Source organism: Mastigoproctus giganteus, chromosome 10 (assembly GCF_048544385.1).
Source record: "Mastigoproctus giganteus isolate SK-2022 chromosome 10, ASM4854438v1, whole genome shotgun sequence".
NCBI lineage: Eukaryota > Metazoa > Arthropoda > Arachnida > Uropygi > Thelyphonidae > Mastigoproctus > Mastigoproctus giganteus.
Genome location: NC_143584.1, coordinates 225,542,046 through 225,555,086, shown reverse-complemented (window position 1 = coordinate 225,555,086; position 13,041 = coordinate 225,542,046). Strand labels below are relative to the sequence as shown.

General features: G+C 39.4%; 1 protein-coding gene across 1 annotated transcript in view; it reads right to left on the bottom strand.

Annotated features, from left to right (window-relative positions):
- The window catches only part of LOC150079992 (uncharacterized), a 76,246-nt gene that overhangs the window by 44,403 nt on the left and 18,802 nt on the right, over positions 1-13,041 (bottom strand). The window contains exon 2 of the mRNA XM_090383308.1: positions 288-449. Within this exon, the coding sequence (XP_090239434.1) occupies positions 288-449 (162 nt within the window). The remainder of the gene's footprint in view (positions 1-287; positions 450-13,041) is intronic.

The following is a 13,041-nucleotide window of genomic DNA, read 5'->3' as shown; positions in this document are numbered from 1 at the left end:
GATGGGGGGATAAACACCCTACCTAAACTAAGCACCCCCTCCTCGACGACACAAAACAATCAGAAAAAAAAATGCCTTCACAATAATCACCCAAACACAGAACTCGACCATACAATCACTCTGTTCTACGACCACACCTACTGCGTGGAGACAAGTGGTACCTAAATAATGGAGTTTAGCCAAAAGGAAGAATTTAGGAACTGTCTACTGCAATTTAACTACTGCCCAAAAAAGAGATGATATGTTTTTTTTTTTTGTATTTGTTAACAATCTTTTCTAACACTTACCCTAATGTCATGATATTTGAACAATACCTTACAATGTACACAGGGAACACCATTTTTCATGAACTCTGAACGGACTTTCTGGACTTTGGAATTCATAGGAAATAGTTTAGCGAATCTTTTCTCAAAGATGATCATTACAGAATCATAGACAAATTGTGATACCTACAGAAAATAAAAATAACCATTAGACTTCAAATTAATGAAAATAATTTCTCTCTTAACCATGAATGAATGAACAAATGTGTGATACATTCTTGTATGCCACAGGACACCTAACATGGCTAGGAAAAACCAGAGCACATTAGAATGGCATTCCAGTTCATCATAAATTTACATACTTGATTATGGAAAATAAGATTTTTAATAATAATCTGTCTTGTAAAGTTTTCCATTTTGAACTCTGCAACTTATACTAATTAGGTGTATGAATCCTCTTGATGTGGTCTTTAAAGATTCATATGCTACTGAACATTTTTGAGTTTTTAATAAATTAATAACATTTTGGCATTAATTTATTTTCTTCAGCACAATTATAATAGCCTTCAACATCATTTGCATTTCATTTACGATTACCATATTAAAAACATACCCACAGGATTTTAGGAATTCAAAAATCCAGACAAATTAAGACTTTTATGCTTTATACAAATTCCTGCATATATGAATTTAATTATTTTTATTCTATATTAGCATTAGCATTAGTAGAGGCATATGATGCAAGAAAGCAAGCTTATTCAGCATCAGCCAAAAAAAAAAAAAAAAAAAAAACACAATCACTACTCCCATTTCACCCCTCCGTTCATTCGAAATACCTGTCCAGTTGAGCCTTAAATTTGTTTAGGCTATCAACTTCAACAACAAGTGATGGAAGTCTATTCCACAAACCAACTGTCCGCTGGCTAAAGGCAAATTTCCGCACATCTATCCGACTTCCGTCCTTCCTCAATTTGAATTTATGCCCTCTCAGGTGATTATTCTGAGCAAGAGGAAGAATCCCATCGACATTGAGCATGCTCAAGCCATTCAAAGCCTTATACACCTCTATCAGATCACCTCGCCGATGCCTAGTCTCCAGACTGTAATTTGCAAAACTTAAGCCTTTCTTCGTAAGAGCAACCCTTTGTTCCATTCACTAATCTTGTTGCCCTTCTCTGTACTCGTTCCAGCAGCTCTACATCCTTCTTGAAATGAGGCCTCCAGGCCTGTATACAGTACTCAAGGTGTGGCCTGACCAATGCCTTATACAAGGGAATAATCACATCCCTATCCCTGCTAGAAAAATTCCTGTATATCATTGACAAGACACCATGAGCTACTCTTGCAGCTCGTCTGCACTGCTCAGAGAACTTCATATCTGCCTGCACAATTACCCCCAGGTCCTTTTCATTCTCTACCACTGTCAGCGTAGTACCACAGAGTTGATACGTTGATCTAAGGTTACTGTTTCCCACATGTAGTACTTTACATTTGTCAATGTTAAATTTGGAATATATATATATATGCTAGCATTCAAACAGCAATCCTGCTATAGTATTAATTATAATGTTATTTAGTTAGCAAAATGCAACATTAATGCCACTGCACAGAATTTAAACATTACATTGGGGTTCAAAGAAAGTGCATCACCTAGGAATTTCACATTTCTAACCTTTTTTCATGATTTATCATTACATTAATGAATAACATCACAAACAGAAATATAAACAAAAGTTATTTATTAATAGTTAAGACAAAGCTTAACTATTTGGTTCAAAGAAAGTGCATCACCTAGGAATTTCACATTTCTAACCCTTTTTCATGATTTATCATTACATTAATGAATAACATCACAAACAGAAATATAAACAAAAGATATTTATTAATAGTTAAGACAAAGCTAAGTAATATTTGATAGGTCCTCTCAAAATATTCTAAAATGAGCATTTGCCACCTTTATACAATAGTTTTGGTAAACATGACAATTATGGCTGAAATGTTATCAGAAGCCCTCAATTTGCTTCAGGTTTATCATTTTAAATGGAAAACAAAATGAAAAGTTCACCCGGTGCAAACTAATATTTAGTTGAACCACCTCTGGACCTGATGATAGCAGCACACCATCCAGGCATTGACAAGATCAATTTCTGAAGATAATCAACTGATAGTTCATGGTTCCAAACACGAATTATGGCTTCCTGGAGTTCACAAAGGGTCTTTTGTTTCTTTCTGGCAACTGCACATTCCACACAATGCCAACAGTTCTCTATAGGATTCAGGTCCGGGCTGTTTCCTGGGCAGCTAAGAGTTGTAATGGACCGTTTTTATAACCATTTTTTCACCTGTAACAAATGTAAATACATTACTGTTGAATCTCTAATGCAGAAATGAAGTTAAAGTAAGTACAGAAGTGCCTACTTACACTTTTCGCCTGATGACAAGGAGCAGAGTCGTCCTGAAAGATGCAGTTACTTGGCAGGTTGAAATGGTCTCTAATGGTTGGCAGAAATTTATCTTCCAATATAGCCACGTATCCATTGGCATTTACTTGATTTGATTTTGATTTGATTTGGGTTTTATTGGCGCATTAGCAACTAAGGCTATAATGTGCCAAGACCAGGTATATATAAAAATTAATATATAAATATAAAACCTAATTAATTAGGCCATCATGTCCATATCTAAAGTTAAATCAATAAAAGAAATAACAATAACATATAAAATTTAAATACGATTAACCTTTATTGCTTTCAAAAAGCTAAAAATAGCAGACACATTGTCATTGTCGGATAAAATCTCACTGAGTGTATAAGGCTCAGTCAGATGATTAAAAGCAGTAAAACGGGTGCTGCTAAAATCTGGACAGTCAATTAAAAGGTGTCTGATCGTTAAGATTGTGCCACAGAACACACACACACACATAGGAGGGTCATCAGCCCTCAGCAGAAACGAATGAGTTAAATGACTGTGTCCTATGCGGGTCCGGGCAAGAACAACTTCCTCCTTACGATTCCTGCGCAGACTAGACTGCCACGGTTCAATTACAGGCTTTATATGATATAATTTATTCGCAGTCTGTCTATTCCATGAATCCTGCCATTGGGAGTGAATCTTCTCATGTATTATTTGCCTGTAGTCTGTATAGGGGACTGACAGGCAGTGGTAATTATTGGGAATTGCTGATTTGGCTGCGGCGTCAGCCAAATCATTTCCCCTAATCCCAATGTGGCTGGGAATCCAGCAGAAGCGGATATCATATTCACGTCCATGGAGGAAGTGAATCTTCTGCTGAATACTAGACAGAACTGGATGAGGATTATATCTCACAGATATTAAAGCCTGTAACATGCTGAGAGAGTCTGAATATAAAATGAACCGTTTGTATTGGCATTCACTAATGTGATCCAAGGCTAACTCTATAGCGTGCAGCTCTGCAGTAAATATGCTGCATTCAGAGGGAATCTGCTCCAATGTAGAGCTGTCTATAAAGACAGCAGCAGATCCCACATATGATTCCGATTTCGAACCGTCTGTGTAGACTGGCACGAAGTCGGGATATTCAGTTCGGTGTGCTGAATGAAGCTGCAGGTAGACAGATGATGGAGTGTCCGACTTTCCCCAATTTCTAAGAGACAAGTCACATGCCGGGACATGAGCATGCCAGGGTGGAAATGGTTGCTTTGGTGTTTGGGCAACCTTGTCTACCTTGATATTAAGTTCTTTGAGTAGCTCTTGGAGACGAATACCAAAAGGACGATTGGCAGTCTTACGGGTATTATATAAATTTTCCCATCGTGGTTCAAAAGCGAAGGGCCACGTAGGATGGTCTGGCAGGGATTTCAGTTTTAAAGCATACTTTAAAGACAACTGCTTACGTCGAAGCGATAACGGTGGTTCGTTTGCTTCGACGTATAAGCTCTGGACAGGAGATGTGCGATATGCTCCAGTAGCAATACGTAGGGCCTGATGATGGACGGGGTCCAGCCATCGAAGGACACTGTCTCTGGCTGAGGAATATACCTGGGACCCATAATCTAGTTTGGATCGCACAAGTGCACGGTAAAGCCAAAGAAGGGTCCATTGGTCTGCTCCCCAAGATGTAGAGGAGAGCGAGCGGAGAATATTAAGCCCATGTGTGCACTTTGTGCGGAGTTGACAAATATGATCCAAAAAGGTCAGTTTTTTATCGAATACGAGTCCCAAGAATTTTGTGTTCGCTGCTACTGGAATAGCATTTTGTCCGAGCCTTAATTCAGGTTCAGGATGAAGATTACGCTTGCAACAAAAGTGTATGCAAACGGTCTTATCCGGCGAGAACCTGAAGTCATTTGCAAGTGCCCAGGAATTCAGACTATCAATGGCTTTCTGCAGTTGTCTTTCAATAACCCTCATGTTGCACGACTGACAAAAAATGCTAAAGTCATCAACATAGAGGGCACTGTTTACAGTTGGAGGAAGTTGTTCTGTGATGGAATTTATTTTGATGGCAAAAAGCGTGACATTTAATACTGATCCTTGTGGTACCCCCTCCTCTTGGCTAAAGGAGCGAGTGAGTGAGGATCCCACACGAACTTGGAACGATCGATTGGCTAAAAAGTTTTGAATAAAAAAGGGGAGATGCCTTCTTAGGCCTAGGCTATGTAAATCTTTTCAAATGCCAAATCTCCAAGTTGTGTCATACGCTTTCTCTATGTCAAAGAACACCGACACCAAATGTTCGCGTTTTAGGAAAGCATCCTGGATGGATGCTTCCAATCTAATAAGATGGTCCAAAGTGGACCGGTTCCTTCGGAAGCCACACTGGATGTTGGAGAGAAGGTCATTTGATTCGAGATACCATATTAAACGAGAATTAACCATTCTCTCCAGGATTTTGCACAGACAGCTAGTCAGAGCAATAGGACGATAATTGGTGGTGACTTTTGGATCCTTTCCTGGCTTAGGAAAGGCAAGAACGATTGCCTTTCGCCAGGAGTCCGGAAACTGCCCTTCAGTAAAGATTCTGTTATACAGAAGGAGCAGACAATCCATAGATTTTGGTGAAAGATGTTTAATCATTTCATAATGGATGCCATCTGTTCCAACGGCACTTGCTTTGGAAAGAGCAAGGGCTCTTTTCAGTTCCTGAATAGTGAAATCCCTGTTGTAGGGATAAATGCTCTTAGATTTAAAGTTAAGTGCCTGTTTTTTGATTTTATATTTCAGGACCAGGAACTCTGGGAAATACGAAGATGTTGCAGAGATGTTAGAGAATGTTTCCCCAAGAGAATTGGCTATTGCAGTTGGATCTGCAATAGCGCATCCATTATAATCTAGGATTGAAGAAGGGTGGGATGTATATTTTCCCTTCATTTTCAGGATTTTATCCCAGACTACCTTAGAGTTGGTAGACTGGTTAATAGATGATGTAAAACGGATCCACGATTCCTTTTGACTCTGATGGCGGATATATCGTGCTTTGGCTCGTGCACGTTTAAAGGCTATAAGGTTGGTCGTGGTAGGATATCAGTGGAATATCCCCCATGCTTTGTTTTGAGCCTTTTTTGCTGCTGTGCATTGTGAATTCCACCAAGATTTGGGAAATGGTGGAAACCGGGCAGATGTTTTTGGAACAGCATTCGCAGCTGCTTGGACAATATTTTCTGTGATGTACTTAACTGCATCATTGATAGGCTCTTGACTGATTGTGCTAAGATCAAAATTTGCCTGATGTTGGAAGGCAGTCCAGTCAGCCTGATCAATCTTCCACCGTGGTAACCTGAAGGGAAGACATGGTCTCCCACTGTGTAACGAGGTTATCACAGGGAAGTGATCACTTCCGTATGGATTCTCCTCCACTTCCCAAGTGAGTGAAGGGAGTAGAGAAGGGGAGCAGATAGAGAGATCAATGGCAGAAAAAGTATGGGTAGGCATGTGGAAGAAGGTATTTGTTCCAGTATTTAGAAGGAAAGGTCATTGTCATTTAGCATATGCTCTATGACTTGTCCCCTTCCATTGATGTTAGCACTACCTCACAGGGTGTTATGTCCATTAAAATCCCCGAGAAGTAAGAAAGGGGGAGGCAACTGCGTTAGAAGATCATCAAGGTCTTCCTGGGAGATGTCAGTCCCAGGTGGCAAATAGATAGAGCAGACGGTTAATAAAAATCCCACCGTAAGGCGAATTGCAACAGCTTCTATGCTAGTTGTAATTAGCAAGGGCTGCACTGGGGTCTGGTTACCCACAAGGATAGCCACTCCCCCATGTACAAAGCCATCTGCAATTCTATCCTTTCGAAAAAATGTGATGTTGTGCATGGTGGGATCATCATTTGCCTTTAGATATGTCTCCTGCAAGCAAAAGCAAACTGGCTCGTGCTTTTGCAGGAGGGCCTTGATGTCATCAATATTTCGCCGGAATCCACGACAATTCCATTGTAGGAATTTAGCCATTATTTTGGCTTGGTGGGTCCATCAGGCGGCTTCCGAGGTGCTGAGGGCTTACTTTTATCAGTCTTGGGTTTATCTTTTTTGGGGAAGAATGGACGCTGTCCCGTGTCCATCTCTTCTTCCGTAAAGAGTTCCAAGACTGAATCTTCGGGTACCTCCTTCTGCTTGACATCCATCTTTTCTTGGGTACTAGGGGGGACTTCCCCTTTCTTATTCTTTTCTTTCATAATTACCTTTGTTACTTGTGGAGCATTAGGAGGTACCGATATAGGAGTGGCAGCTGATTGGTCCTTCTGTGCAGGTTTTTGAGAACTTAAGAGATAACGCGCGATGGGAGTGAAAGACTCCTTTGGAGGAATGGCCATGTCCTTCTGAGTTCCGATGGAACATCTCCCTGCTACCTTCTGGGCATAGGTAGGTCTGTTGATATTCAGGGGTTTCACCGATTTCCTTGCCTCCTGGTATGATATGTTTAGCTCTGCCTTCAGCCATTGAATCTCTTTTTCTTCTTTCCATCTCTGGCATGCTCGTGAGTAGGCCAGGTGTTCTCCCTCACAGTTAATACAGGTGGGTTTTGCGGCTGAACATGCTGTTATTTCGTGGTCCTTTGCACCGCATCGAGCGCATGCAAGGACTCCACGGCAGGCCATTTGAGAATGTCCATACTTCTGGCATTTAAAACACCGTAAAGGGTTCGGAACGTATGGATGTACTGAACAATTGATGTATCCAGCTTTAATCTTGTCAAGAGGTTTAGGAGAGTTAAAAGTCAGGATAACGCTCATGATTTTAACAATTTTTCCATTCCTTCGTGCAGTGATTCTCTTGATGGCGATGACTCCCTGTGGTTTTAATTCGGAGCAGATTTCCTCCTCCATTACATCGAGAAGGTCCCACTCCGAAATGACACCTCTCGATGAATTGAGTGTTCTGTGTGGTGTCACTGTTATAGGGATTCCTCCGATTGATGTTGTTCGGAGTAGATGTTCAGATTGCCTGTCATTTTTAGTTTCAATTAAAAGGTCTCCAGAACGAAGCCTCTTAACTGATTTGGGTGAACCTGCTAACCTGTCTAACCCTTTTTGAATAAAAAATGGTGACATTTTACCAATCGGTGTTTCATTGGTAGAATGCATAATTAAGAACCTTGGGACAGGCCCTGATGGTAATTCCGTTCGCTGCCTCTTTTTAGCAATAATGCTATCTGAATCGTTGTCTATGGTTTCAGATAGGGACCGGGTTGGGGACCCTGAAGAAATAAGTTTATCAGGATTCATTGAGTTTTTTATATTGTTCAGTGCCCGGGCTCCCCACCCACCACGGAGCCCAAAGGGACACCCACTACCCGGCATGCAATAAATGCGCTCGGGAGTGGAACGCCAGGGCTACCTAGACCCTATACCCGCACCGCCGCCAGCCTGAATCCTGTCCCTCGGACTGTGGCATTGACACAGTTGACCCTCGCAGGAGAGCCTACTAGCCGATTGATCCTAGCCGGGCCTTCCAGGACCACCCGTCTTGTCGAAGCAGGGGCCAAAGTGGTGTATTGTAGCTGGGCTCCTCAACCACCAGGATCCCCTTTCCGAATTTCCACGGGTCGCAGCGCACAGCAAACACACCGGATTCCATTGATGTAAGCCTGGAACCTGGGCTGTGGGCGTTGGATCCCAGTGATGCTATTCTGGAAGTCCAGCAGCATCACTGGGAGGTCCCCTCACCACGTACAGGTGCCCACGTCGAGGGGCCATGCATTTACGAAACCTTTTATAAACTGCAAGTGACCTATTCTGCGACACGAAATGCACCCCCCATATCATTCGGCTGGTAGGGAATTTCACTATAGACACCATACAGTCTGGATGGTATTCTTCACCATGTCCACGGCGAATCGTTTATCTCCCATCAGAGCCATGCAGGTTGAATTTCTTCTCATCAGAGAAAATAACTAATTTCTACTGCTTGGGGGTCCATTTTGACATGCTCCTTACACCAAATTAATTGGGTCTTTTTCATTTTTTGTGTGAGGAGGGTCTTCTTACGATGACAGGCTACAAGTCTATTTTTGAAGAGGCATCTTCCGACTGTTACTGCACTTGCTACAACTCCTATATGTTCTTTCCATTCTCATTTCCGCTCAGACGAAGAAGGTTTACGGTTTTTAAGGCATAAGCGCTTCAAAACACGGTCCTGTTTTGGTGTAGAGACTCATTTCTGTCCGGTTCTATTTTTCCTATCATCAGAACCAGTATTCTTGAGTTTGGAAAGAAAACTACTCACTTTCAACTGATTACAAGACACTCTATAAGCAATATGACGGGAACAACAGCCTTCCTCACATAAAGCAACAATAGCACTCTTTCTTCGTGGCGTCAACTGCACATAACTTGCCATCCTGACACAAGCAAGGAATGGCGGCAACTCTTGCAGAGCGTGCTTATAGAAACTGAAAGTAACGGCTGATGCAATATTACGTCATCTTCTACGTGTGTCAATCTTATCTAATGCAATCTGTAAGAAATATTGCCATATACTTACGTTATTTTGATGACGATTACAATTTTAAGGGGTAATGCACTTTCTTTGAACACCAGTGTATATGTATTATGCATTAAATTACAGCATAAACCTAACTAAGATATTAAACTTTATGTTATAATTTAGTTTGAAAGTGGTCTAAATTAAAATACGGTCAAATAGGTATGATTCATTTGGCTTCTTTGTGCTTACAGCAAAATTAAGTATATACTTTAGCTAACTGATATGTGGCCAAAGGATGCATTACTAAGCCACATATCATTAGTTAGCTGAAATGTATGCTGAATTCAGCTTCAATGATGAATTATACCTATTCAACCATATTCTAATTTAAACTACTTTCAAACTATAGTATAAATATAGTAATTTGTTAATATCTTTTCATTTTTGGTCAATATTTATGAATTCAAAATTAAGAAATATTAAACTGGTCAAAGAGCAATGAAACAAATGAACACAAGTGTTTTTTTTTTGACTAGAACTAGAATGTTCCAGACCAACTTGTACCAAATGAAACAAAATAATAAACACCAGCCTATGCATTGGGATGCCTTAACATAAAACCTTGGGCAACACTTAAAATTCTGGCAGATAGATGCCTAAATAAATTTAACGCTCAGCTGGACAGGTATCTCGAACAAATGGAGGGGTGAAATAGGAGTGGTTTTTTTTTTTTTTTTTTGCTGATGCTGAATAAGCTTGCTTTCTTGTATCGTATGCCTCTACTAATGCTAACTGAAATGTCATGTCTAGTTTCATTACTTTGTAGTATGGTCGCACAATGAATGTGTTCATTTCGATGCTCCACTTCATGCGATGGCTTCTTCCTTTCTTCCTTCCTGGGTAGTCAGAGGTTGCACAGGAAGCACTTCCAGTAGGTTGGAATGGGGTGGCTTACCCTACAGTTGTGGTTGCCACAAGGGACAGTCACTCGCTCCACTGTCGTCTGCTCGAGAGGTTGTCCTCGATTTTTCAAACCAAACCCTTTGCATAAGGCCCGAATTTTGAGTGACCTTTACCCAGCGCCACACTCGATACAGTATGTTCAATATTTCTACTTCTTGTCTTCATCCAGCTATGGAGATGGACCTGTTTTAGCTTTGGCATCCAGTGGTGGGTAGCAGTTATGGTGGTAACAACAGATGGCGCCACTCTCTGTCTCAGCCGTCACTTCGACCTCGGGAGATGTAGGTCCAACCAAGCAACTTTGACCCCCCCCCCTGGTGGAATTCAAACCCAGTCCATGATATTGGTGGGCCAGTGTTGTAACCACTGGGTTACCCATGCCCCTTTTTATTATTATTATATGAAAACTTTCTCCTTTTATATGGTATTTTTTCTACCCTGTGATGGGTAATGGTACCAAGCGCATGGGGTGGTTGGTTGTGTCTAATTACTATCATTATTAGGGTTACTGTTGGTCGAGGAACTGCCTTATTATCCTACAGGTGTTCAGGATCACGGCTTTCTGGAGTTCCATGCAAGTCTTTGTTATCGTTATTATTTTTTTTTAATAGATTTATTATTAATAAGAGAAATTCAACAATACTATTGCGCAAAACTCTTCACAGCTGGAAGGAGGCCAGGGTGTAACAATAAAAAAGTAGGTTTAGTGAATAGCAGACAGCAATCTCTTGCAAGAATTAGCATTAGCATTAGTAGAAGCATTTGATGCAAGAAAGCAAGCTTATGCAGCATCAGCCAAAAAAAAAAAAAAAACCACTTCCACTTCACCCCTCTGTTCGTTTGAAATACCTGTCCAGTTGAGCCTTAAATTTATTTAGGCTATCAACTTCCACGACAAAGGATGGAAGTCTGTTCCACCAACCACTACCAGCTGGCTAAAGGCAAATTTCCGCACATCTAACCTACATCTGTCTTTCCTCAATTTGAATTTATGCCCTATCAGGTGATTATTCTGAGCAAGAGTAAGAATTCCATCAGCATTGAGCATGCTCAAACCATTCAAGGCTTTATACACCTCTATCAGATCACCTCGCTGGTGCCTAGTCTCCAGGCACTGTAATTTGCAAAACTTAAGCCTTTCTTCGTAAGAGCACCCCTTTGTTCCATTCACATTAACATTATACATCTTTATAAGGCTCTTATGCAGGGATATTCTAAACCTTCACAAATATTTATATATAAATAACTTTTAAGCCATTATTTATATATATATATATATATTTAAATAATGGCTTAAAAGTTTAACCTAAAATAAGAAAATAAATATTATTTATATAAATATATAAATATTAGATATGCTATCATTAGAGGCAGCAAAATGCACATCCTCCACATGAAGCCCAGATATATCCGATAATTCAAAATAAAATAAACCATAAGCCAGTAGTATGGCAAAAAATGTAGAGCGAAAATTAACATAAAGATAAAGTAAAATAAAATAAACCAACAGGAAGGGGGAAGTAAAGGTAATAAGACATAAACAGTAGCCGATAGTCCCCTATATAATTTAGTACTTTAAATCCAATTAATAAAACCGATATAAAATTTAAAATAATGCCAATTATAAATAAATTAGCGGTACCCCCCCCTCGAAGGTACCAGTTCCGAAAAATGTGAAATATCACCAAAAAGGGGTTAAAAGAACTACTAAGAGAAAAACAAAATATCCAAATTATTTTGATATTTTGACCGACCATTATGCCCCATATTGACCGAGGACCATGAGGCCAATAATGGTCATGGAATCGCTGCATTTCAATCGCTATACAAATCGTCGCAAAGGCGAAAAGATTGAAGAACCAAACCACCCGTTCCTCCTCCGATCAATCCACAAATGTAGAGGATCTGCACAGTGGTGGTCCTTATGCAGCAAGAAATAATTTATAGAACAGACAGCACTCTAGATCAGAGCCACACCACTGACATAATGTAAGTTTAGCCAGCTTATATAAAAGAAAAGAAAAGAATAGATGGCGGCACAGGCACTGCTTATTTAGCATAACAACCCACTACTACCACTGATTTATATTTAAATAATGGCTTAAAAGTTTAACATAAAATAAGAAAATAAATATATAAATATTATTTTATTTTACGTTATTTTTATGTTAATTTTTGCTGTACATTTTTTGCCATACTACTGGCTTATGTTTTATTTTATTTTGAATTATCGGATATATATAGATAGATTTAAAATTTAAAATTTTACTCATCTACAGGTTTAGCAGAGGTCTTTGCCAGAATAAGGAATTGTATGCTATAAAGCTAACAGCCAAAAATTTAAACAATATTTCTTCTTCAAATCATATATGTTGATTTTAAAAGTGGAATAGCTGTTTTAAAAACAAAACTAGGTGCATTAGTATTATTAGAGACATAGGATGGAAGAAAGCACGCTTATACAGCATCAGCCAAAAAAAAAAAAAAACAAATACTTTCCATTTCACTCATCCATTCACTCCATGAATTTATTTAAGCTATCAACTTCCACAAAGGCAGATGGAAGTCTGTTTCAGACATCAACCACCTGCTGACTAAAGGCATATTTCTGCACATCTGTTCTACAACTGTCTTTATAAAAATATTACAATGTTTCAAAAAAAATTGTCATTTTTTTTTTTTTTACTGTAATTATCCTGAACATTTATATACTGTATTTATTATTTGATTGTTTCACTAATTTCTGGATCATAATGATGCTAAGCACATCTGTACTGATTTTTAAACTATCTAAATATAAAATTGCTGCTGTTGCTTCTGTCAAAAATGAGAGAAAACATAGTGAAGATTGAGATAATGAATTTTTTTGTGCATCTTTTAAAATTTGGCAATTGTAATAAAATAAAATG